The sequence below is a fragment of the Pelodiscus sinensis genome, chromosome 9 (genome assembly GCF_049634645.1).
Source record: "Pelodiscus sinensis isolate JC-2024 chromosome 9, ASM4963464v1, whole genome shotgun sequence".
Taxonomy (NCBI): Eukaryota; Metazoa; Chordata; order Testudines; family Trionychidae; genus Pelodiscus; species Pelodiscus sinensis.
The window spans coordinates 12,854,548-12,881,900 of NC_134719.1; the positions used below are offsets into that span (position 1 = coordinate 12,854,548).

General features: G+C 45.0%; 1 protein-coding gene across 1 annotated transcript in view; it reads right to left on the minus strand.

Annotated features, from left to right (window-relative positions):
* Nucleotides 1-1,545: 1,545 nt before the first annotated feature.
* PLPP3 (phospholipid phosphatase 3) overlaps nucleotides 1,546-27,353 on the minus strand; it is a 78,473-nt gene continuing 52,665 nt past the window's right edge. Inside the window, exons 5-6 of the mRNA XM_075936053.1 lie at nucleotides 12,870-13,046; nucleotides 1,546-3,370 (exon numbers count right to left, since the gene is read on the minus strand). Of these exons, the coding sequence (XP_075792168.1) occupies nucleotides 3,245-3,370; nucleotides 12,870-13,046 (303 nt within the window). The 3' untranslated portion in view covers nucleotides 1,546-3,244. The remainder of the gene's footprint in view (nucleotides 3,371-12,869; nucleotides 13,047-27,353) is intronic.

The following is a 27,353-nucleotide window of genomic DNA, read 5'->3' on the forward strand; positions in this document are numbered from 1 at the left end:
ATCCAGTCAGTGTTTCCTTCAAAGGAAAATTCAGGAAGCTTAAAATGACTCAGTAGGGGGCGACTTCCTCTAAGGAATTACTGGAGATATTACTGAATGCATAGTGTAGCTAGAAATGTCATCTTTCAAGCGAGTCCTGTCCGTGTGAATGTTAATATAAAAATCCCCTTGTACCAAGAATAGGAGCATTTACCCAGTGGTACCAAATTTCAATATGAGTAATAACTCCCACCATGTTCTGCCTACTTAATTTTGCCCCTGCTATTTCATTCTGGGGTGGAATTCCATTTCTATCACAAACCGTCACGCATCTTTGCTGTGCTTCACTCCAGAGTGCGCGATCAGAGAGAAGCCTGGACTTTTAACTGCAACCTGTGTGCATATGTGCAGACATCAACAGACGTGGGCATTTATTTATTATTTTTGTCCTCAGTAAAAATGTTCCATATCCATTTCCTATTACATTAGAATGTTGTGAGTCTCAGAAGAGAAATGTGGAAAAATAGGGGCGAAATAGATTTCTTTCAAAATGTTAAAAGAGAGGCGTGGAAAATGGTAGGGCTGCAGACTGTGTCCTGTACACAAGAGACACCCTGAGACTGTTGTGCTCCAGCACAATTGTGAGTGGAAGTAACACACAGGCACAAGACAGGTTAAGTGCCTGGCAGCCTTTAACATTAATTAGAAGCACTGTGGTCTGGCAGAAGGCCTGTTCTTGCCCTGCCACTGATCTTCTGCATTGACTGTGGGCAAATCACTTGATTTCTATGCTTCTCTTTCACTGTTCAATCTTCTCTATTCAGGCTATAAGCCCTCCAGAGCAAGGATTGTCTTTCCCATCTTTGCAGTGCCTAGCAAAGAGCAGCCTACCCTAACATAAATAAGGAGAAGTAAATTTCAAGCTTTTTGAGCATGCCACTCCTTCATACACAAGAGCACTGGGGGAGAAAGAGATGTAGGCAGAGGAGAAATCATCCTTACTATGTAAATAAGGGGTTCATCTATGGGCTTCCATGTAAAGGTGCGTCTACACAGCAGGGCTTACCTCGAAATAAGCTACGCAAATTGAGCTACATCAGTTGCGTATCTTATTTCGAAATAGGGAGCGTCTACACGGCACTTATTTCAAAATAGAGCATTCTTCCTCTCACTTCCCTTATACCTCGTACAATGAGGGTTACAGGAGTCGGAGTAAGAGGTCCTCCAGCTTGACTGTATTTTGACACTCAGAATAACTGCCTGCTGTGTAGACATGGACTAAATTACTTTGGGATAACCCTAGTTATTTCAAAATAGTGTTGCAGTGTAGACATATCCTTAGACTTATTTCTATTATAAAGCAGAGACAGAAATGTAGAAAGACCTAGGTGCTTTGCAAAAATTCACACCTTGAGTGCTGCGTCCATTCTTGCGCAAAAAGCCTGAAGTGTAGATGTAGCCTTGGAACAGATATATGCAACATTTATCCAGTGCAGAATAAAGCCCTGGATATACCACCCCAGTGCATTTTCTTCCAATTAATCTAAGAACAACACAAATGCAGAACATGGTTAAAATAGGATATTTAGTTGTGTTATGAGCTTTTATTTAAAAAGCACATTTATACAGCAATAATTTCGCAGATACAAACTTCAATTTTGTATTCTACAAAAGTCTTTGAATATTCTTCTCTTTACAAAATGAAACATTACAAAAATACAGACAATTTAATATGATTTTTATACAATTGTCTCTAGTTGTAGTTATTTTCATTAAAATATTACTACCACAGACCTACAATATTTTAGTCAACTACCAAAAAATTAATTCAATGCTTTTTTAAGCAGCAAAATGTAAATAACACAGGTCAAGACACAGTTTATAATCATAGTGGATATATCTAAAAAAATTGTTTCAGAAATAATATTTTACATAGTTAATTTTTAATGTTTTATACATTATTTATATAATATTTATATATAAAAATCATAGCTTGCTATAGTTGAAATGATAGGACGGATTGTGTAATATAGATGTGCAAATGGCCATTCCACGTGGTTTGCATGTTCCCCTTTCAATTTAGCTTTTAAAAAGTTTTAAGATAGATCTTAAGTATTTGTCTTTAACTTCCATCAGAAAGCCAACAAGTTGAGAAAAAGGCAAAACTCTGATCTCCTTTACACACTACTGATTCACTACTGGTGTAACTGAGATCAGAATTTAGCCTAATATCTACTGAATGGCTTAGAACAAGACCCTAAACCGAGACTTTGAGGGAATGCTCAAAACTGTGAAATCCAGGTTAGGACGTTCCACCCAGCAGCCCGTCCTAAAACTGCAGGATCAATGTTTCCTGGGACTCAATCCCATATTCATAGTGCTAACGTATCTTCAACAAGATCGATCACTAACAACTGATATGACATGAACTCCCAAAGGTGGCAGCAATAACACAGAAAATCCTTCTGCAATTTATCAGGGTTAGGAGTAGTGAAGGGAGCCTTTTTGTAAATTAGGCCATTTGTCAATTTTGTGTAGGCTTGATGCCTCATAAAGCCATAATATCACAAGTGGAAATGAAGAGATTTGACTTCCAAGTGGATAATGGATTCATTGATGTTCAATTTGTTGCAGAAACACCTTGGATAGTGTTTTTTTTAAGGTTGTGTGGTATGCAGGATTTTTTTAAAGTTGTGTAGTCAGGCACCCTTCTGACTTTTATGGCAAGCTTCTTCCGAACCAACATCACAGTATGGAATGGAGTTGAACAAAGCAATATTAACAAGAAGCGGGGAGGGGAAAGGAAAGCGGTGACACTGAGGAACCAATCCCAAATCTTGAATCAGTGCTGTTTCTTGCATACAGTGCTATATAATTTAGTTGTGAGTTTTTCTTACAGGCATTGGAAAGCTTCATAGTAAAAGCTAAAATGGCCGGCTTTACATAATCGTTTAGCGTTCACTATGCTATGAACAATTTGGGTTCACTACAACATGAACACTCAACCAATTGCACATCCAGAATTCCGGCACCGCTGTTTGTTTATTGTTCCCATAGTTGCTTTTGACTTTAGTTGAACAACACCCATTTCATGCAAATGTTGCAAGTGAAAAGGCCAGAGAGTAAGACCTTATTAGTCAGGCAAAAAAGTCTCTCCCTACATTCTACTGTCTGATGAGATTTGAGAGCAGCAGGTAGTTGCTGTCAGCAGTCATTTTTGCAACCAAAAAAAAAAAAAAAGAGGGTTATGGAAGGTTGCAAAGGTCTACACCATATTGTGGTGATTGTTCCGTTCAATGATGTCCACAGGTGAAAGGATATCTTTCCGGATTGGAGGAGGAGGCAGGGAGGTCTTCATCTTGGGTTTGAAGAGGTCTGAGACGTAGAACACCTGCAAATATAATTTAAAAATCAATATATCGACATGTGATGAAGTATTCCTCAAATGCTATTTGACAGGTCATCAGTGAGAGAGTATTCGTGTTCTATTTTCCCATACACAAATTCTTTCAGGTGTCTTAGACTCAAGCTCTAGGCTCACAAGGTGCTGAACATCCCTAGCTCCCAAATGGGGCAATGGAAGTTGGGAGTTATTAGCTCGCTGTATGATGGGGCCCTTCACCTATCTATGGCTGTTTTCCTAGCTGTGGAATAGACATGTACAGTACTTAATTACCAGCCAGATAGGGTGTTGGGAGATTAAATAATGATGGCTTGGTATGAACTGTTGTGGGCATTAATAAATGATTGTACCTATATGCTATAAATAGCTTGATAACACACAACTTCACAGCACTGGCTTGAAAGTCCAGAAATAAAGAAAGTTTCTTGGGGCAGAGAGCATCTTTGGGTATGTCTAGACTACAGGTTTTTTTGAAAAAAGTGGCCTTTTTTAAAAAAAAAAAAAAACTTCCCCTGCATCTAGACTGCTGCTGCGTTCTTTCAAAAGTAAATTGAAAGAACGCGGCAGTTTTTTCGACCGTGAAAAACCTCGCTTTACGAGGAAGAATGCCTTTTTTCGAAAGTGCTCTTTCGAAAAAAGGCGCTATGTAATGCAAACTGTGCTTTTTCGAAAGAGAGCATCCAGACTGCCTGCGTGCTCTCTTTTGAAAAAGCAGCTTGCCTTTTCGAAAGTACTGGTTATAGTCTAGATGCTCTTTTTCGAAAGAGGCTTCCAGTCTAGGCGTAGCCTTTTTGTTCTTGTTTGTACAGCTGCTCGTACTCTAGGTTCTGATCCAGGCACAGGCTTCCTAAGCACTATGGTTACACCACTTATGCTCAAACACCCCCTCCCAAATTTAAATCCTGCTTTGCCTGACTCACACAAGTAGCCCCACCGACTTAAAATGATCTCCAATGGGCAATTAAGGCCCTCAAGTTAAAACTGCTCCACGAGTGACTCTCTCTAATGAGTGATGGCTGCTTTCCCCTCTTCTCGTGACACATGGGCTACAAAACTAAAGTTTAGTCAGGATGACTGTCTAGCAGTCAGAGCCCAACAGAGAGAGGAGATATTCCTGAGTCCCCCTTTCCTGACTACCCAATGACGTGACCGCTCCGCCGGATGAGAAAAGGCCAGCGTTTGACAATTTAGGGAGGCAGAAACACAATAAGAAACAAAGTGCTGGGAGGAAACCTTCATTTCCTCCTTGGCAGCCATGGCCTAACCCTTATCAAGCTCGCATGACTGTTGCACTTTCTCCGTTACTAAACTTAAACCTGAAGCCAGCAGGGAAAACAGTCAGACAGTGTAACTCTCTGGAAACAGCAAAATGCACAGAGGACTCATCGTTGTTATTTAGCACCAGAAGTTGGCTATAAACAGTGCCAAAACTTAGTTACTGGTGAACACAAATGCCAACAAGCACCAAGGCTACCTCACAGCTGCACTTTTAGTAAGCATGTGAGTCAGAATTTACCAGCTGAGCTGAAACTTATTCTGGCCCTGACATTTAATAGCTGTGCACACATAAGGCATCACATTTCACTTTAGCCAAAGTGATACGGAGGATGAAATACGGTATTTTAACGTTTATAGAATCATTGCAATGCACGGCGAGAAAGGATCAAGTATTCCTAGAGCATCTTGGAGAGGTCTTTGTGCAACTTGTTCTTAAATACCACCAGCGATGGGGATCCCAAAACCTCCCATAGCAGCTTATTAGTTCAGCACATAAGCCGAACATTGGCTGTGGGGGTGTTAATGTTCCCTTAAGGGAAGGTTATCTTTTAATAGTCCTTTATGGGATTTCTAACGCATTGGGTGGAGATGGGATACTGGCCTGGTAGGACCAAGTGATCTAAACTGGTATACCAAGTTCTAAATTTCAGTCAGGCCCTATTGGATGATAGCCTCAACATTAGAAATGTATTTGTATCTCCTTCTACTGCAGTTTTTGGAAGGGTCCTTGATTTGACTAAATAAAATGGAAAAGGGGTAAGATGCTTACATGAATAAGACCAGACTACACAATGACTCTGGCTAATCCAAGTGCAAGGGTAACTGAGACACATGTCTGAGGATGGTGTACTGGAAGGCATTATATAGCAGCCCATATGCACTATTCACCAATATTCCTCTTCCTTTTCTATATCTTTTCTAAGCTACTATCAGAGTCATGAAACCAAGTTACGTGGACAATTCAAATGAACCCAAAACTGAGAATTTGGGGGTTTGATTCCTTCACTTTTCCAGTTTTATTATTTATCCATAAATATTTCTCTGGATCAGAAAAAACATAAAGAGGACTAACATTTACAATTTTTTTTTTGTTCCTGGAGTGAAGTGCTGGCACTCAGATGTCTAGCTAAATAACACTTTACACAAATCTGCTGATTAGACAACTAAATGCCAGGATTTGTGCTACAGCAAAATGAGGGAGTAAATTTGCACCCACAAAAACAGAGGTTTGGATGAGTCCTTTTAAAAACAAACGAACAAAAATAAAAATAATCTATCAAGAGAATGTATTACTATAAAGTATTTTTCTCTTTTTGGTTGTTAGCAAAAAAAACCAAAACAAAATAAATCAGTTATTTTGGAATATTTCTCTCACATGGCTAACTCCTAGGACTGGATGCAATCAGAAACATGTCCAACTTCTATACCAACAAATCCATGAAAAATAAATTTGTTGGAGGAGGTAAGTGGCAGTTGCTCCATGCAAGAGGTAGATGGGGATTATATTGAATGTGGCCCTTATTTTGTAAATTAGTAAGTTATGGATGAAGTATCATCTTGGGGTTTTTTCCCAGCCATTACTCTGAAGTTCATTGGTTTTGAAGGTTTAATTCAAATACTTGGTAGTCGTTTTAATTCCCTTTTAAACTATATTTTTCTCTAGCATGGCTTGAGGCTATGTAAACACATACAGGAATCATGAAACATGATCTTTTAGGGTCAAAAGAGTGTTAAATCCTGCTAATGCTTGAACTGTTTGCACATTTATTAGTCCTTTTTAATGTTAAAGTTTTTACTTGGATTTGTTCCACTTCCTGCAGAAGGTGCTCTCCACCCATAAAGAAAATTTGACATCAGAGAACTGGGATTGTACTATACAAACACAATATCTTATATTTCCATTTAATAATACTATTTATTTTCATCATATTAAAGAAAACCGTACTCAGATACAAAATAGTAAAATAAACTAATATGACTTTTAAATGTTGACACAAAAAAGTATCTGGTCTCTTTAAATGGTTCCCCTCTGTCATAAGGGATGTAAACTAAGCAATCCGTATTAGTCTGTTATGCTGCATGTAAGAGCTATTTTGATTTTTGGAAATTCTCATCGTATTTCACTTCAGAACCAAGTAAAAATGTTTCATCAGCTGGAAGTGCTTGACACAAATGTCTTGTGTTTGTTATTTCAGGCAGGGAAGGACAAATGTGTCTGTTACAACTTTTAGCTTTGGTAACCCTTGGAGATGAAACACATAGCTGGCTTTCACGGAGAATTACAGCACGATTCCTACTACACTTAACAACCTTCTAATATCAACAGTTTGAGACTTTTAGTTCTTGAGTCACAGTTGCAGGCTGTTCCTCAGAAAGAGAGTGCTGTAAGAAATGATTTTTGAGTCACTCCTCTCTGACGCAATGTAGTAAGGAGTGATAAAACTGTGGCTAAGCAAGGAGGCCTTGAATGCCCTGTGAATCAAAGGTTCAGGACCGGCTTTCTCATCTTTGCCAGTTAGCGAGGTCCCAGCCACGAGAAGTGAAAATTACTCAGTGCATCTCCAGAAAGGTTTCCATGACAAGCTGGAGTATATTGTTCTATTAGCAGAGCTGATTAGCTCAAAAAGGAAAGGGTCAGACAAAGAACTGCATAACTTGTAATGGTTGATATTAACTAGCTTTTTGAGTGTCCAGCTTTCAGAAGTGGGATGTGTCCATTTTGCAAAGGTGAAGCAGAATCCTGGGAGGAGAGAAGTGAGGGATCATTACATTCATGTGGAAATGAGGATGAGGGAGGGGCCAAGATCTGGTGGGAACATACAGTAAGATCCTAGTCCCAACTCATGCATTAGGATTGTGGAGATTGCCGAAGCCACAAGGTTTCAGCAGTGGTTAATGGGCGGGGGAGGGGGCACTCCAAGAGTCTGGTAAGTGGTCAAGGGCCACACTTTTCTATGGAGGGGGTATGGGATCTGGGATGGAGGTTGGTGCAGAAGGGAGCCCAGTGTATAGAGACTGGGGTGCAGGAGAAGGTGTGGGGTCTGAGAGGAAGTTTGGGTGAAGGAAGGGGTTGTGACCTGTGGCAGAGGTTTGGGGTCCAGGGTCCAGGAGAGGGTATGGGTGGGTGCAGGAGAGGATTTTGACTTGGTGAGTGGTAGGAGGCGTTGCAGGGTCTGGGAGGGAGTTGTGACCTGGGGCAGGGAGAAGGGGGGGGTGTCAGAGGTTTTGGTGGTGACCTGGGGTGAAGAACTGGGGTATAGGAGAGGCTGGGGTGTCAGGTGCAGGCTCCGTCTGGAAGGCACTTACCTAAGTGGTTTCTGGCCAGCAGCCCAGCGTGACCATCAGGGAGGCTCCCTGCCTGCCCCAGCCCCAGCCCCAGCCCCAGTGGCTGGCTGCTCCTTCCATGCTGGGGCGGGAGAGAAGGCTTTGTTCGCTGATCCCATCCTCAGCACAATCTCTCAGCTCCCATTTGCCAGGTTCTGGCCAATGGGCTGAGAGATTGTGCAGGGGGTGGGGACAGCATGTAAAGCCTCCTCGCCCCCATATGTATGATACAGAGAGCCACATGGAACAGCCAGCCGCTTTGAGCAGTGTGGAGCTGCTCCATTCCTGAGGGTCCCAGGAGGGTAGTCCGCAGGCCAGACTACTTGACATATGTGTTATGGCTTAGGAAGGAATAGCACTGCTTTCCCCACTCTGTGCAGCAGAGCTGCTAACAGCATGATACTGCTGCTCAGCATTCAGCCAGACAACTGACCCTAATAAATATATATACAAGAACCAAGCAGCGTTCCCTCTAAGATTTTCCAACTATGAGCGGAGTGAGTTTTGGCTTGTGCACTAATACCGAGGCCATGAGCACTCATGTGGATGTATGCCACTATGGCACCCACATTATTAATACACACATGTTCCCAGATGCCAGAGCAAAAACCTACCCCCCCTTGCCATACGGCAGGTCCCATTCCCAATCGCTGGAGCAGACCCTATCCTCCACCCCTGCGGCATGTCCTGTTCCCGGCCATCAAAGCAGAACCCCCCTCTCCCCGCCATGCAGCAGGTCCTGTTCCCAGCCTCAGCCGCCAGAACAGGCCCCGGCCCCCCTGCCACATGGCAGGCCCGGCCACCAGAACAGGCCTCCCTCCCACTCCACATGGCCCACCACAGTGGCTCCCTCACCACGCTGTCTCAGCCGGCTCCACCCGCTAGAGTAGCTGCCTGCCGCACGAGTGCTGCTGCACGGCTCTCCAGAGGAGGTGGGTGAGAGAAGAATTTTTTGTCCGTGGATGTGCAAGTGTGCACCTTAGTGGGAACTATGGAACCAAGTCTACGCTTGATGCAACTACCAGGGCCCTTCTCATCCCGTCTTAGCACAGAAAAGGCTATATTGGCAGGCTGGCCCTACAACTACTTTAGAGTGATATTCTAGAGAAGAAAGTCCCTGGGGGTTGGTGGACAGCCTTCAAGATGTGACTGGCTGCTAGTCTACAAGTGGTTAGCAGCCTAGCAGGAGAGGGAGCAAGAGAAAGTAAAGAGCTAGGCATGGGAAATTGTGTAGCCAGCCAATGAGAGCTGTTCTGGGACATAGTGGTAGGTGGGGAATGGATCTACCAACCCATTCTAAGATGTATGGCTATCAGTTGGGGTGAGTCTTACCCTAGGCACAGGGTGAAACTGAAAGCTAATAAACCCTAATATGAAAACAAATGCCTCCTGCTTACAAGAAAAATGTCTAAGGTAGGACTTATTAAGCCTGATGTTGGATCCCCTTTACTCATGCGACCCTTGACATCCTTGACAGTTTTGGCAGGTTGCTCATCCCTACACCACTGTCCTGATTCCAGCTGCAGGGAGCCCTGGAGCGATTTCCTGTGCTTCACAGGGAACAGCCTAGCAGCTATGTAGCGCCAATGGCCCTTACTATTAAAGGAGCTCCAAACCTTCTCCCCAAAAAGAAGAAAAGAAATATCGGTCCATACTGGACAAATACTAACCCTGGCCCTCATTGTTAAGCAATCGAGTTCAGGATTCCAAGAACCTTTTAACTGTTATTTGTACCTGGACAAATACGAGACAGGGGTTTGGGTCTGAATCTCATTGGAACCCACTTGCATCTTTCCCAGGCAGTAGGAACAGGGCAATGAATGACTAGTGCTCTCCCCACATCCGGGCTTGGAATGGAGGCACACAAAAGAGTACAGCGGGGTGTGCCCTGTGCTAGAAGGGAAAGACTAGGTCTGTTTGTGAAATAATCAGGCAGCTGCTTCCTATGGTGATTTACTTCGTCACAGGAAAATCAGCCTATGGGAGCCACATTCTCACCCGCCTCTGGGCACAGCACAATTTGCCATCTGTTAAAGGGTCAGGGAGGAGGCCACCAGATTTGCAACTTGTCACTAGACAGGAAATGTACAAATGTCCGTCCTTAGCATCTGGATGCCTATTGTCTTTCAGAAGCCACTAATTAGATCAATAGTGCATTTCATCCTTTTATTGTGTTCACATTCTTCTTTCTCTCTACCTGAGATAAAGCTTTAAAGTGATAAAAAGAAGGCTATGTAGGAAATGTACACATACAAAACAGTCTTAATTATATACAAACTGGTGCCTAGACAAAGCCTCCTGATGTGATATGAATCACTGGACCTAGGAAAAGCTGCCTCGCTGCTCCAAAGGTTTGCCCAAGATCTTTTTGCTTCCATAGTGTTCAAAAGGGGATGGGTTGTTTCTTTAATTGGCTGAGGCTATGTCTACACTTTGGGGGTTTTTGGAAAAAAAATATACAAACTGCGGTTCGCAATTTGCGTACCTTTTTCTGCTTGTTTTTTTGAAAGAGGCTTTTCCAACATTTGGTCCATCTACACGGAGCCAAATGTCAGGAAAGCCTCCTCTTTCGGAACATCCTTTATTCCTCATAAAATGAGGAATACAGCGATGCCAAAAGAACGCGCCCACTTTTTTGGAAACTGTTCTGAAAAAGTGGACGTGTTCCCTGGACACGGCAGTTTTTCTGGGATACTAGAGGTATCCCGGAAAACTCTGCAGTCTAGACACAACCTCATAGGGATAATAAAAGGTTTCCAAGGCTCTGAGAAATGCCATGACACTTGAACAAAAGATTTATGAACCATAATGATTTTGCTGCTACTGTGCATTAAAAAAGGCAAATTGAAGACGGAAAGTCACACACAGGAGTGGCCTATGTGAAAGACTTCCACCAATTCACCCTTTGGCACTGGTATTTAGGATTTGCCGACACTCAGCCACAATGTTGCATTGGCACTTGGGTTAATATTTTTTTAAACAACTAGACTACAGCTTTTTTTGGCTCAGATTTAGCATTTTATCAATAAGTGGAACATGCACAGTCTATTTTCCACTCCTGCAAATAAACCTCTAGTGAACTTTATTCCTTGCCTGGAGGTTTACTTTACTTTCAGATCAAGCAAAACAAAACGTGTGCAACCTTTTAAAAGCTTGGTTTTAGGAGTTTCTAAAGCCACATAATTACTTTAGTCCCCAGTCCCTTTGTTTCTAAACAAGATAGCTACACTGAAAACAATCACGTCATTACACAGAGCCAGCACCTCTCATTAAACGTTTACATGTGTCACTTTGAGTTAAAGGACTATGCAATCAGGTCTCTCTTTTGAAAGTAAATTGCATGAGAACAAGCCAGGCAGCGACAGACAAGCAATCATGGCTTTTGTAAACCATTTTCTCACAAACCTTTTTGCTAGACCAAAAAAAAAAAAAAAGTCTCCAATCAAAAGAACAAACCCAAAAGCCACATTCCCAGGCAGGGGAGTTTTCTGGTTTAACTCTGAAGGGCATATAGCTGTCCCCCACTTCCAAGATAGTCTGCTGGGATCTTTCTGTACAGATCCTCTGCAAGAGCTTTGACAATGTACAGCCACCACCCAGCTTTCATCCACAACGGGCATCAACAAAACCAGGGGTTAGCCTTTGAGGAAAAACTGCTGCCACTGTTTGCCTGTTAGCCTCCCTAAACTGCACTGGTAATTTGCCTGGATTCAGAAGGGTCCTTGCCAATCAGTGAACATACTGACCCTAATGCTGATAGGGAAAAGCAGAACACAGGGGTTTCACTTCACATGCTGGGTTGGTTTTACATTACTTGGTTTCAAATGAGACTCTACAATTTTTTTTTTTTTTACACATGGGCTTTGATCCTGCAGATCCTTGGACAGTGCATTCTTGGTATCATTACTCATCAGCGCAAAGTGGGGGGAAGCCCTACGTGTAGTTGTCCTCATTGCAAAGCACTGTCCAGCGCATGCATGCCTGGTCCCTTATTTGCAAGGGCTCAGGGGTGGAGAACATGCAGGGCTGAGGACACAGAGGCTTTACCAGCTGTTAATGAGGCGCTCTGCTCTCCCCTTACCTCAGTGGTTTTCAGACTTCTTTTCTTATGCCCCAGTTGAAGAAAATTGTTGATGCCCACGACCCACCATAATTTGACTAGAGCGTGGGCTGCAGGGCTGAGGATGAGAGTTTTGGTGTGAAGGAGGAGGCTCCAGCTTTGGGGGTTTCAGGGCTAGGGCAGGAGGGGCTTGCCTTCACCATCTCCTAGTCAACAGTGCAGCAGGGGTGCTAAGGCAGCTTCCTGCCTCTCCTGGCACTGAAGACCATGCTTCACCCCACAAGCAGCCAGCAGCAAGTTCTCAGCCAATGGGAGTGCGGAGCTAGGGCTCAGGGCGGGGGCAGTGCATGGAGCTGTTTGCTTCCCACTGCCCCCCTACTTTGGAACCAGGCTAGTTGCTGGCCACTTCTGGGGAGCAGCGCAGTGTGTGCTGCCAGAACAGGCAGGTAGCCTGTCAGAGCACCTGCACTGGCCACCTGATCACCCTGCAGCAATGAGACCCAGTGCCTGACATTCCACGACCCAGTCCCGGATCACGAGCCTACGTTCGAAAACCACAGCCTCACCTCATGTCTCACTACACACCCATGCCCACAGCAGAGAGAGATTTTTACAGAGGCATCTTGGCTTACAATGCATCTTCCACACTGCAGCCCACTCGAGAGAGCCAGCCCCCATGTGAATGTTAACTCTCAACAGCCCCAGCTATTCTGAAGCAGCTGGATTGCCTAACATGGTAAGTAGCCTCTGTCACAGGCTATACCCATCAGCACCTCCCTCCAGAGCTACTAGGCCATGCGTGCAATAGTAAGAGATGCCACTCACTATGCAATAAGCCACCAGGGCTCCTTGTGCAAATCCTGCCAGCACATCTGTGGGGTGATGCTTGTGGTCAGACACACGGGACAATCCTGTGTAAAACGCCATCATGATCAGAGTAAACTGCAGAAGGGGACGTAGCAGACGTGCTCCTCTCCACGTGAATCTGGCCTGCAGATATAACTAAGGAGAGAAAAGAAACAAAACGAAGGGGAGCATTAGTTTTACACCCTGGCCACTGTGTGCACAGCAACGTAGAACAACGGCACTGGCTAGCTGTAGCAATGGAGCGGAGGGAGGTCATTCTGCCCTCGGATGCTGGCTGCCACTGGATACAGCAAGAATTTCATACATGTATCCCAGGGCAGAAGTTGGTCCTTAGTGTGGTATGGGGGGAGAGGCAGGTTGTATCAAAGGCGACGAATGACTTCAGATCACAAAGGCTGCCCTGACACGGGTGCCCAAGGTGGTTGCCATGGCAGCAGAAGTGGCGGGATGCCAATCCAGTGGGGAGAGGCAGGGAGAGCTGGCTTTCAAGTCAGGCTGGAGGAGTGTGGGCTTTGAGCTAACTCCCACTGCCAACCCCGCTGCTGCCTCTACCTAGCTATCTTTTGCACCACAGCACAAGCCTGAGTCTGTGGACCTGGCATGGTCAATGGATGACCTCATGGCTGGAGGAGGCAAGCCCCCAGCCCCGCCCCTTCTGCTCGAGGCCACGCCCACTACTATGGCCACTGCTGGCCTCTGCCCGCAATGGGGAATAAGCGCAGTCCCAGACCTCCAGGGAGTTGGTGGGCAGTGTGGCTGCAGCATGCCCTGGCCCCCGGAGTGCCAACAAGCAGTGTGGCCCCAGCCTCCCCTGACCCTAAAGATGAGAGTCAGGAGGGCATGGTCCTAGCCTCCCTGTGCTGTGCCTGCCAGATTCCTACAGAAAGCACGTCCCTCCAGCCAAGCTACCGGTCCCAGCGCTGGGAGGACAGGCAGTGTAGCACATCCCCCTGCCTGCCTGTCCCAGCCTCTGCCTCCTCAAGAGCAGGCTGGGGGAGAGAGCCTGGGCGACTCCGGTGGAGCATGGGTGGCACCATGGATGGGGGAGTCACTGGGACCTGCACCCCCATCTGCAGTCAGATGTGACTGTCAGCCAGCAAGTAGAACAGAAGGTTTGTTGATTCGCAGGGACACAGCGCAGCACAGACTTGCTGTTACAGGAACCAGGAGTATTCAGTGCAATCCATCTGCCCAGACCCCCAAGCCAACTAGGCTCACTTCTCCTTAGGCCAGCTGAAAAACTAACACACACCCAGCAACTGGTTCCTAGCCCTTTAGGCAGCCCCAAGGCCAAGGTGTTATCTGACACTCACTGGTTGCATCTTCCCCCTAGGAACAGGTGACAGGATGGCTTGGGCCATTCCCTACCTGCCCTCCCTCAGCACTTCTCACCCAAAGTTCTCATCCCACGGTGGGCACCAGACACACAGAGTCACAACAGAGCAGCACAGGACAGTAGGAATCACATACAGCATAACAAAGCAAACAGTGCAAACACGATCCCCACTACATCACACTAGGTGAGGCAGTTTGGGAAGGCATTACATTCCTCTGCTTATGCCACCCACCAGCCCTGGGACCTAAGCACTGAGATTGGCTGCTGCATTGTGTAGATGGACCCTACGAGAAAGCAGTCCACACCAGTGACAATGTTCCCTCTAACTTTTTCCATCCATGTACCGAATAAATGTTGTTGTGGGCACTGAGGCATGTAGAGATGTGCACCACCAGCAGACATATTATACTGCCAGCTGTGGGCAGATGCTCTGCTGATCAGCTGGGAGGCACCTGAATACCTCCTGAGTGGCCACCCAAGCGCCTAGCTTATAGGAAACACTGACCATTGAGTACAGTATTTCCAATTCTAGTTCATTTTGCACAGACAAGGCTTCTGAAGGTAAAGGGTAAAAACACAATTCTATAACATTTTCCAAGCCGAGTAGTGAGAGTTCATATTAACATTGTTGCTTCTATTTAGCCAGACCCACAACTAGGCTTTGCAGAATTCAATTTTTATTGTAATTTCATAATTCCAACAGACAATATTGATATTTATTTCTAAGCATTTTCCCAACCTTTATTTACATTTTCAATTATGAACAAGTATAGGATTTAAGCATCTTTTCTATAATCAATTTATATTTTTACAACTGTGGGAAATTAGGCATTGGCATGTCAGAGAAAAATTACTTAATACCAGTGTAGAGATATTAAAAACAATTAACTTTATAACCACTAAAGTGCCAACATCATGTGCTGAAATATACATAGCAAATATTCTTAAATCAAATGCTGATAGGCAACGAAAGAAAGTGAGAACTTATCAGCCAATTTCTATCATTACTGGAAATGTTTTTGTCACTTTGTGTGGATACCATGAACTTGACATTTACCAACATTCACGAATAATAATAAAAAAAAAAAAGCTAATCTGAGAGGGAGGCAAACTGCTTATCTAAATGCAGGAACACTTCAGCTAGAAAAGGCTGATGACAGTTGTGCATATATCTACCTCCTTCAGTCTGTGCAAACAGGATAATTATTAATGATCTCACAAGCCCTGCTTCAGAATAACTGGCATGTTATGGTGAGGTCAGCGCACACTCATGCTCACACAAGCAGACCTATGAGCTATGTTGGGGCTATTCACATCAGGAAAGACTCTCTCTTTGCCCTGAGCCTCGATCCCTCAGCATGAAGAATTCTGCAGCGCCCTAGTGTTATAGAGAGGGGTATGTTTGGGCGTGGGGGAGGGAAATGTTATTACACTTACAAGGGGAAACAAAAAGGACTTGACCTGAAATGAAAAAGTTGAAGTGACGTCAAATGGGTATTGTCCCCCCCCTTGGTTATCTTGAGCTTTTTTTCTGTTGCAAAGGGTGGGCACAACCTACTTCCCAGGTTCCTGTGGGAACTGGGGAAACCAAACGGGAAGAGACGACAGGAAAACTGGAACCTTCAGTCCACAAATCAAAGTTGCTTGAGGCCGATCACCCCCAAGGCCGAGCCAAGCGGAGCAGCGCCCTCCCAGAAAGTGTTCCCTTCCTGTGCATGCGTGAGGAAGTGGAGACAGGGTGGGGTGGGGAGGACGTAAAAAGGATGTAGGTCAGGAAGTCATAGCTCTGTCTGGGGCGGGAGAAGGGAAGGAAGGAGGGAAGATTGTGTGTATCTGGAAAAGGAACAGGTATAGCAGCTTCTTCTTTAACACTTGCAAGAAAGCTAAAAAACCCTCTAACTTCTAGAATTGCAGCCCAGCTAAGCATCCTGCTAAGCTCATCTGTTCTTACAAATGAAACAGAAAATACAGCTAGTAGCCATCTGGAAAAGACTTGGTGACTGAATAAGATTTCTAGGCAAGACCCTCTCCTGGCAGAATGGTGTAAAGTAGGTACAGCTCCAGGTACAGCCCAGACCAGTGAGCTTAAACACCATGCAAAGGCAAACCTATAAAGTGGCTGTACTAAGTGATTCATTATGTTGTATCTATTTCATAAACCTTTTATTTGCCCCCCTTTGGAAAAAGTACAAGGCAAAACATTAAGATGATATGAAGAAACATTTGCACCAGTCTAGCAGATGCTTCACATTATCCAAATTGGTAGCCAATTATGATTGAATAGAGCAACTCCAAGCCAGTTTGGTGCTGGCCAAAGCACATTACAGAGTCTATGGACATATCAACATATATTCTGGTGAATTCACTCCCACACATTTGTACTTCAGTTTTGAATAATAATGTATATGCTAGAAAAAGAATTAATTAATCATAAACACATTTTCTAAACACACTGCATCTGTCATCCAGAAAGATTTAAAAACACTGCTCAAATTCAAAAACACATCAGATACTACTAACATGCAGCCATCTCTGAAGTGGGACACTGAAGCTGTTTAGTAGCCCAGTGCAACACTACATAGCAATTGAAAACTATTTTACTCTGGGCACATCTTTATTCACAGAAACAGCAATTTCCATGTGTTTCGTTAGCAGCAAACTGGCTTCTAAATTGTTTTCAAATATCTTTGTGCTCATTTTGAGCCAAATTCTGATACCCATGGGTCATAGTAAATAGTCCTTTACTCCTTAAGCAATCAATTGATGGGAACCAGTTGGGGAGATAAGATACTATGGAACAGGATTTCAGGGGCTCTGGATCTGCTTCTTTATTGTTCAAATGCACTTTCTTGATGTTTTTATACAGAGATGATGTTGCCCCTTTAAAAGTCTACATTTTGGGAGTAAGGGTGGCAGGTTTTAAATCAACAGAGGGATGCCAGCTATATTTGCATTGATACTGATATTCAGACGTAAGATTGCAGTGCAGCATGCACGTCCCATACAATGCTCCTCCACCTTGCTAATTAATCGCAAGAGCTAATTTCATGCTATGTTATTCCAGTTCCTTAAGAAAAAGGTTTCAAATGTTTCATATATCCCCTTTTGCATACCATTGTGAATTACTTCTCTGTCCTCTCCTCAGTGCAGTCCAAAGGCTTTGATTAAAAGTTCAAGCAGAGTAGAGAAAACGAGAACTGAATTTAAAAAAGACCATTTCAAAAAGAACATTCAATTTAAACAGAACACAACCTCAACAGTGACAAACTCCAGACATCTGGGGGGGTAACATGAGAAAAAATGGCTTACAATGTACAAGTGCAGCTGTTTGTGTGCCCACCTGTTCAGAAATGTGCCATACACCAGGCATTGCATGCACAACGTTCAGACTTGTGCATGTCCTTCTGTAAATATGAGACAAAAGTAATACATGCCTATATTGGATAATCAAGACTGTTAATTAGGGACGTGAATAGATAACCAGTTACCCAGTAAGCATCACCCTTACTGGGTGATATTTACTAGCTAATGGTTAACTGGTTCCCAGGAGCAGTCCCCCTGCCCCGCCCGGTCCACCACACTGGCGCAGGCCCTGGGCCACGGAGGGCTAGGAAGGAACCAGCAGCCTCCCTGCCGGCATAGGGCTGGGAGCCAGGAGAACTGCAGGTTGGGGACTGCTCCAAACTGGGCCCCCGTTTAATCAGATAACTAGTCAAATTTAAGGTTTACTCAGTTAACTGATTAAACGGGATTTTACATCCCTACTTCTAGGTGGCCAAGTTGCATGCATGTCAACACACAACACAGATAACCTATGGAACTCATTGCTAGGTGATGTTGTGAAGGTCAAAACTATAACAGGGTGCAAAAAAGAGTTAGATAAATCCATGGAGGAAAGGCCCATCTATGGCAATTAGCCCGGATGATCAGTGATGCAACCGCAAGATCTGAGTGTCCCTTTGCCAGAAGCTGGGAATGGATGACAAGGGGATGGATCACCTGATGACTGTCTATTCTAGTCACTCCAGCTGAGGCACCTGGCACTGACCACAGTCAGAAGACTGGATACTTGGTTTGACTGGACCAGTATTTTCCAGCCTTATGTTCTTATGCACACACATGTGAATTGGGGCATTTAAAAACATGTCAGTACAGTAGGGAGGAAAGTCCAAAAATCAGAGCACTAGCCTTGCACCCCGTATTCAATTCCTTGCTCTGTCACAGACAGCTTATTGACCTTGGGCAATTCACTTGGCCTCCTCATGCCTCAGTTCTGCCTTTGTGAACTGTGGATAATTGGACTTGCCTATCTCACAGGAAACTGCGAGGATAAATACATAGAAGACAGTCACTAAAACTGAATATTCCAGGCTTGAATTTAGGAGGCTGGACAGAGGCTATACTGAAACCGTAGCCCTTGGTGTGTGTGCAATACATATAACTTGGGAAGAAAAGCCAAGAAAAGCAACTCAGAAAGCTAAAGGAAAAACAGAACGGATCAGAATCTCTTGGCACAAAAAAACCAGTGGCCTAACTATAAAGTAGGAAACCCCCAGCAGCCTCTCTGCAAAACTTTTTCAAAACAGACCTTAAGCACTTTGCAAGTGGCTTCTGCTAAGTGTCTAAATGCTGCCGTGTGGGAGGAGTTAATGGGTGAGCCTGGATGGGGGTTAAGATAATAATGTAAAATATATGTTACTTCCACTGCAGCCCCTCCCTTGTGTAGCCTCAAAAGAAGTACACTAACATAATCATGATTCAAAGGAGCAGGCCTGAGAAAAGGCATGAGGGAAAAGAAGGATGAAGTGACCCGCCATACCATGCAGTAGTAGCTATGTAGAAAGCCTATCCATTGTCAGAAGTACTGGCAGAACAGAAGTTACCACAGAACAGATGGCGTTAGGAGCCATGAATAGTTTTTCTCCTGCCAGGGAACTTCCACTGATGTCAGTGGGAGCAGACTGTGGTCAGCAAGTCAGCAAGTGAGCCTAAGCAAACAGAATGAGACAACAGTTTGTGTTCAGCTGTAGGATTACAAGTCAGGGGCAAGCAAGGAGAGGAGAATATTTACACTTTGGCTACGTCTACATTGGCCCCTTTTCCGAAAGGGGCATGCTAATTTGACAGGTCGTAATAGGGAAATCCGCGGGGGATTTAAATATCCCCCGCGGCATTTAAATAAAAATGTCCGCCGCTTTTTTCCGGCTTTTAGAAAAAGCGTCTACACTTTGAAGTAGGAATAAGAGATCTCCGGAAAAGGGCTTTTTTCCGGAGGATCGGGGCCAGTGTAGACGCTCTTTTCCGGCTTTTCTAAAAGCCGGAAAAAAGCGGCGGACATTTTTATTTAAATGCCGCGGGGGATATTTAAATCCCCCGCGGATTTCCCTATTACGACCTGTCAAATTAGCATGCCCCTTTCGGAAAAGGGGCCAATGTAGACGTAGCCTTTATCTTTTGGAGGGGTGTGTTGGATACATAACCTGGTGGTCAAACTGAACTCCCGTCTCACTCCTTCTGCACCACAAGGCTGCATTTAGCCAAATCTAGGAAATTTGTCATTTTCTTTCCTAAAATTTCACTCTGAGCAATGGCAAGGCCTTATCATGCTTTTCTGACTGGATTCTTTGCACTTGGCCTGAAGATATCTTGCAGGTAAACCTTCCCCCACCCTCTTTCAAAAGGGCACAAATCCTGTAATGCTTATTTGGGCAAAACTCGCTGAGCCAAATTCTTCCCTGGCAAAGTCCCCTGATCTGATTGGATGAAGTTAGCTGCCTGATTGTGAACTATGGGATTAGGAGCATAAAAGACTTTGTAGGAGCAAAAGGACATTTGCAGTTTAGTGCATCACATAACCAGAAATCTAATTACAGATGGTTACCTACCTGTCACATTTTGGCCCCAATATCACTGAACCCCCCCAAATTATCCGCTAAGTAGGATTTGAACCCAGCACTTATTTTTCTTAAATGATTCCAGATCTCCCTGAGCCCCAGAGAGGGGCGCCCTAAGCTAGTGAATAGGCCACACGAGTGGCCCTCTTTCGTCTCAAAGCGGGCCTCAAGTTTCTCATAACCAAGGTAGTCTTTGGGGATAGGAGAGTTTTGCTCACTGCGCTTGCATGTCTAGAATTTGTGGGTGTGCCAACTGACCTGTAGCAGCGCTTTGACTGGATTCAGAGGGAGCACACGGCTCTCACAGTCAATGTTGTGTGCAATTAGCACACACCTGAATTCATGTGCCCTTGCTTTACGCATGTGTCCCTTTAGTAATACCGGCAGAGAAAAAAAATGACACAGATGGAAACCAGCAGAATCTGGCAACTCTGGCAGGAGCAATGGTAATCAAAATGTCGTGTGGGCCACAAATAGAACCCCCTATGGACCGCAGATTGCCCACCCGTATACTAACCTCACACTGTACTACACTTGGCCCAATGAGAGCAATGAGAGCCACAAGCAAAGGACTATGCTGAAGAGACTGATATTAGTCAGTTCACCGAATGTGACCTCAGCAAACCGTAGTAAGAATTGCTGGCATGCAGGTTCTCATGAAGGATTAAGGATCGCTGCAATACAAAAGAACTCTGATAGTTGTGAAGATTCTGTAAGCATGCAGCATTTCGTTGCAGACTAATAACTGATCTTCCCCCCTTAATTATGTTCATGGAGAGATGGAAAAATTCTTTGCTATTCTTGCTTTCAAAGAACAAAGAACTCCAAGGGTGTGTCTAAACTACATGGCTCCATCGAGTAGATTTGTTTGTTCGGCAAAGGGAAATGAAGCCGCAATTTAAATAATCGTGGCTTCATTTAAAATTAAATGGCTGCCGCACTGAGCCGACAAACAGCTGGTCAGCTGTTTGTCGGCTCAGCGCACTAGTCTGGACGCTCCTCTGCTGACATGAAAGCCCTTTATTTACCTCCCCTGTAAACCTCATCCTACGAGGCATAACGGGGAGATCGATAAAGGGCTTTCAGGTCGGCGCGGGAGCATCCAGACTAGCGCGCTGAGCCGACAAACAGCTGATCAGCTGTTTGTCGGCTCAGCGTGGCAGCCATTTAAATTTAAATGAAGCCACGATTATTTAAATTGCGGCTTCATTTCCCTTTGCCGATCAGCCTAATCTACATGGCTCCATCGATGGAGCCATGTAGTTTAGACACACCCCATGTGAAACCCTGATTCCCAGCACAAAGCTGAAGCCTTCGTCAGGGCTTGAGGAATAGAATTGCCCCTTCAGCCCAGAGCCAGGGTATCAGCGTATCAACCCAGCTACTCCAAGGATGTTACTTCAGGCTAACGACTGCTCTAGAACCTACCAGGTTCCCCCTTCCGCCCCCTTGTGCTCAGCTCTATGATCCACATGGGCTGAAAAGTCCTATGGTACAGGCCATCTGCATCTCACAGTTCAACATCCTTATGGGCCTTATCTGATCTTCACAGTTGCACCCTTATGCCTTGTGTCCACTAGAGAGAGGAAAAAAGGTGTGTTCTTGGGTTAACTACTAGGAACTAAAATCCTAGTGCAGATCAAGTGGGGCAAAGAATTCTTTAACTTGACCCGGTAACTCCTGTGAAAACTACAAATCACCTTAACCTACTGAAGGTTAATCTAAGTGAATCATAAAATCATAGAATACTAGAACTGGAAGGGACCTCAGGAAGGAATCAAGTCCAGTCCCCTGTCCTCACAGCAAGACTAAGCACCATCTAGATCATCCCTGACAGAAGACATCTTCTTTTCCCCCTAATAAAGACACACCCAGGCTGTGTCTACACTGCACCCCTTTTCCGGAAAAGGGATGCAGATGAGACAAGTCAGAATTGCAAATGAAGCGGGGATTTAAATATCCCCCGCTTCATTTGTATAAACATGGCTACCGCTTTTTTTTTGCTCGGGGCTTTGCCGGAAAAAAGCGGTAGCCATGTTTATACAAATGAAGCGGGGGATATTTAAATCCCCGCTTCATTTGCAATTCCGACTTGTCTCATCTGCATCCCTTTTCCAGAAAAGGGGTGCAGTGTAGACACAGCCCTCGAGTATGCACTCAACTACAATCAAATCTTCTTGACCATTTCTAAACCAAAAGGTGTGGGGGAAACCATATAGCTGTGTTTGCTAAATGGAGAATCTCCCTTTTACCCATCCCACTATACAAATTACAATAAGGTTTTACTTAGACAGCTGGTGACAAGGCAAGAAAAATTAGTACAAACAGGATTTCCAGAGAGTCATTTCCCTTTGTAAATTGTTACAGTATACAGAGCAGGTGATGTTAATTCCTAGTTCACTAATAGGGGTGAATAGTGACACAACTCTGAGCCCCATTTGTATATTTTATCAGTCCAGTTCTTAGTGGATAAATGTTCTCATTGGGGGAAAAGAGTCACTCCAATTCACACTAGTTGGCAGCATCAGCAAGGAAACCAAGGACTGTTCCATCTTCTTATTTCCAGGGTTATTCTCTCCAGGTCAAAGTTGAAGCACATCGGTCACGAACTGTGGGGAGGAGCTTGTACTGCTATTACTACTGAGGGTCATTTCTGAGGATAAATGACAGACTGGGGCAATCAATCAGGTATACCTTCTGGAATCTTAAATCCACTGTGTTCTTGGACACCACGAAATTTGGACGTTTTGTAAAATTGATGTTGGTCAGTTTTTGGTATGTTTTTCTCCATACCAGTATGTATTCCCTAGTGAGTTTGAGGCATAGACCCTTGAGAAGGAAGGTTTTCATGAACTGTACATATTTGTATTGAGGATTTTGCAGATCAATGAATTCTTTGAAGTACCTACCCACCCACCCACAAGCACCACTTCTTGATGGTCTCCTGAAACTAATCATTTAAGAGTGAGATACTTGGCTGAATGCTGAGTGAGAATTCTGTATTGTTCACTAAGCCCCCATAAATTTGTCCGAGCATGTCTATATAAAAAAAGGACCCAGTGACTAATGACCTCCAACCTGCAGGAGATGCCTGAAAAAATGCAGCCAGTTCCCTCTTTCATGGACCCCTGCCAAGCCTCCTATCACATGAGCAGCCCTGAGCAGTGCAAGAGCCAAACATTTGCTAAACAGCTTCTCAGTTATAAACAATTTGTTTATATCAAGAGAACTGATGCCCAGGCCTCCTCAAGCAGGCAACAGTAGTGCTTAGCGGGGATTTAGCAGTGTTTCAAACCGGTCTTACAAAAAAAGCTCCTCTCACCCAGTCATCTGTGAAAGAGAGAGGGTTTTTTAATGCCCGCTAATACAATCTCATTAGTTTTTCTACCATTATCAGCGTTTTGGTACAATGGATGTTGTGCCTGGCGTAGTACATTTTCATTATGCTACTGGTTGCAGAAAATCTCTCTCTCTCTCTCTGGGATCCCTTAAATCCACTGGCAGGAAGATCATAGACTCATAGAATACTAGGACTGGAACGGACCTCGAGAGGTCATCGAGTCCAGTCCCCTGCCCTCATGGCAGGACCAAATACTGTCTAGACCATCCCTGATAGACATTTATCTAACCTACTCTTAAATATCTCCAGAGATGGGGATTCCACAACCTCTCTGGGCAATTTATTCCAGTGTTTGACTACCCTGACAGAAACTTTTTCCTAATGTTCAACCTAAACCTCCCTTGCTGCAGTTTAAGCCCATTGCTTCTTGTTCTATCCTCATAGGCCAAGATGAACAAGTTTTCACCCTCCTCCTTATGACACCCTTTTAGATACCTGAAAACTGCTATCATGTCCCCCCTCAATCTTCTCTTTTCTAAGCTAAACAAACCCAAGATGTGGAATGACAGAGAAAAGGACTGACTTCCTGACATCAGACACACACTATACACAACTCCACCTCCGCTTCTTTTTTCCTAGCTCTCTTCTATGTCTGTTAAACTCTTCAGTATCATTTTTGCCCCAGCTCTGTGAGTGCAACAGTTGAACCTATGGCCTCACTGTTCCCGCTACCAGTCCTAGCTTGGCGTTTCAAGCCTTAAAAACTTCTGTGAATTCTGGGCCCGTAATCCTCTCTCCAGAGGGATAAAGGGAACAATCCAGTGTCGCAGGTCAGCTTGTTATATCCCAGCCAACGAGCAGAGGTCGGTGCCTTGCAGACTGCAGTCTTAGAGGACATACGCTGTCCCGGTCAAAAGCCAGCTTCTGCAATGTTTTGTTTTCAGTCTCTGGTGGGTTGGGGGAGAGAGGCAGACGCTGCAGAGCGCTGACAGCCAAAGTGCTTCCATATGAGGGAAATGGGAAGGGCAGGGGCAGAGACGGGGAAGAGAAATCAGAGCTTGATTACGGTGGGTGTGCACCATAGCCACAATCTGGCTTTCCCTCTGAGGTATCACTGATGCCTATTAAGTACTGCAGCTGGGGCCCTGTCCCCCAGTCAGGGCCACCAATAGGAGGGCAAACGGGACAAATGCCTCGGTGCCTGGCAGTTTAAAAGGGCTCAGGACCAGTGTTCCCGCTAAGATTTTCCAACCATGAGCAGAGTGAGTTTTGGCTTGTGCACTAATATTGAGGCCCTGTGCGCTGGTTTGGATGTGTGCCACTGTGGCACCCCAGTTATTAACTCGCACACGTTGCTGGCTGCCGGAGCAAAGCCTCCTACCCCGCCCGCCACGCAGCATGTCCCATTCCCAGCTACCGGAGCAGACACCCTGTCCCCCCTCCCCCCACTATGCAGCAGGTCCCGTTCCCAGCTCCAGCCGACAAAACAGGCCCTAGCTCCTCCTGCCACGTGGCAACCTCAGACACTGGAGCACACCACCCTCCCCCGCCACACAGCCACGGCCAGTCTCAAGCCCCTTTGTCCCTGTGGCTCCCTCCCCATGTTGTCTCAGCCGGCCCTGCCTACCGGAGTGGGAGGGATAAACCCAGAGAGCTTGAGTCAACTTCTATGGAACCCAACTGGGCAGAAATCTTGAGAGGTGCAGAGCTGAATCCCTGGCTTTTATTGAAGATACCCGGCACATCTCCAGGGGAGGGAGGACTTGCCTGAGTCAGCACTTCCAGAGGAGGTGGGCGGGAGAAGAATTTTTTGTGCATGGCTATGCAGGCGCACACCTTAGTGGGAACTCTGCCTGGGACTCTTAGCAGCGTACAAAGCCCTGGACCCTTTAAATCGCTGCCGGAGCCCCCAGCAGTGCACTCCCTGCAGCTTTGGGGGTGCTGAAGGTGGCTGGGGGAGGCTAGCCCAGTCGCACCCTTCTGCCTGAGGCTCCACTCCTTCTGGAGGCCCAGAGTGGGCTCCCCCAGGACCCGGCGAGGTCTCTCCCTGCCCTGCCCCCAGTGCATTTGCCGGTAGATCCCCTCCCCAGAGGAGTCTAGCAGAAAGCTTGCTGGCTGCGATTATTCAGCTGTGCGCTACCCCAAATACAGGGAAGTGGCTAAAAACCACAAGTGAACTTATTATGGAGCGAGGAGAAAAATATATGGCACTGGGGCAAAGCACTGTTCCTAAAGGCTCGTCGGAGCATCTTATGCAAGATGCCATCTCCAGGCCTGCCTCTGGCCTCTGCAGGGAACCCAGTGCATGCAGCATTTACATGGTCAGGCCCATCCTGTGTATCTGAGTTCCCACTCCACTGCTTTTTTCTTTCTAACTTGCTGGGTAAGCCTCACAGAAAAGAACCTGGTAAGGTCTGTGAGAATAAAACAACCCACCCAGTGCTTTTAACATAGGAGGGATACACCCAGAGAGCTTGAGTCAACTTCTATTGAACCCAACTGGGCAGAAATCCTGAGAGGTGCTGAGCTGAATCCCTGGCTTTTACTGAAGATACCCGGCACATCTCCGGGGGGAAGAGAGGACTTGCCTGAGTCAGCACTTCCAGATTTGTCCATGTATATGTTAATAAAGAAAGCACCAATGCTACGGCTACACTACCGTAAAGTCAACCATGCAAGGTCGAATTTGGCATCACTCCCCGTGAAAACAGGAGAACTAAAATCCACTTTAACAGCCCTTAAAGTTGATGAAACAGACTTGATAGTGAGGGCTCGTTGTTTAGAAAATCGACCTTACATGGCTAAATGTGATCTAAACTCCTAGTGTAGACCAGGCATAAGAGAGCAAATTACTTCTTTGTGGTAGCAGGATCAGCAGAAGCCTTGAAAGGGCAGTGGCAGAATCTAGCAAAGAATGTAACGATGGGATCAAACACAGCACCAATCTTGCTTATTGTTCTGCCAAAGCTAGTCATCTGTTTAATTAAAGTTGCCAGTCCTTATAGTTTCCTAAAACCAAATCTGAGAAATGACCTATTTGACTTCCTGCAGAACCCTATTTAATACTCATGGCAAGCAATGGCTTCCAAGCGCAGTTTGGAAAGTTTTGCAAATCAGCCATTAAGGGCTTAGATTTCTGTGAAGCATCACGGCATTGGCTTTGACATTATGAATGATTCCCCCCCTCTCCCAACACTGCAAAGGAACTTTTAACCTGTTAACTTTAATTAAAGTTCTGCATTCAGGGGTATATACATAGAAATCACTCATGAAAGGAATGCGGAGGTTGGGGGAGTTACTGTTTCATGGAAAACTGAAGTAGTGATTTTTGCTGATGGGTAAAACAAAACAGTCATTCAGGCTCTCCCTCTCTTACACACACACATAACATTAACCCCCGTTTTGGGGGAGAGGAAAAGGGAGGAAATGTCCAATTTCTTTCGCATCGCATATCCTCAGCCGCTCACTGACAACGTTGTTTTAACGTCACTGAGAGGAAATGGTGTAAATGTTTACAGAATAAAAGTGAAATGTTTCAAGTCAAGAAAAAAGAAAATGAGGAAATAAATTAATAGAAACCCCCCATTTAAAAAAAAACCCTCCCACCAAACACTGTCTAAACCCCCAGTAATTACGTTACAGAATCTGCTTCCAATATAGGAGGGGTTAAAACCCAGAGATTAAAAACCAGGAGCGAGTAGTGGTAATTTCTCTTTTCAGATGGCAAAGCAAAGGGGTTGAGGGTAGGGGAGAGATGCAGTTCATAGACAAATAAATGTTCATGTTTAATGTTTTCATAAGTGCAGGGCTCTTTCTTTGGTTTCCAATCTAAGGTTACAGGAGATATGGGGGCCGCAAATCTTTGAAAGTTT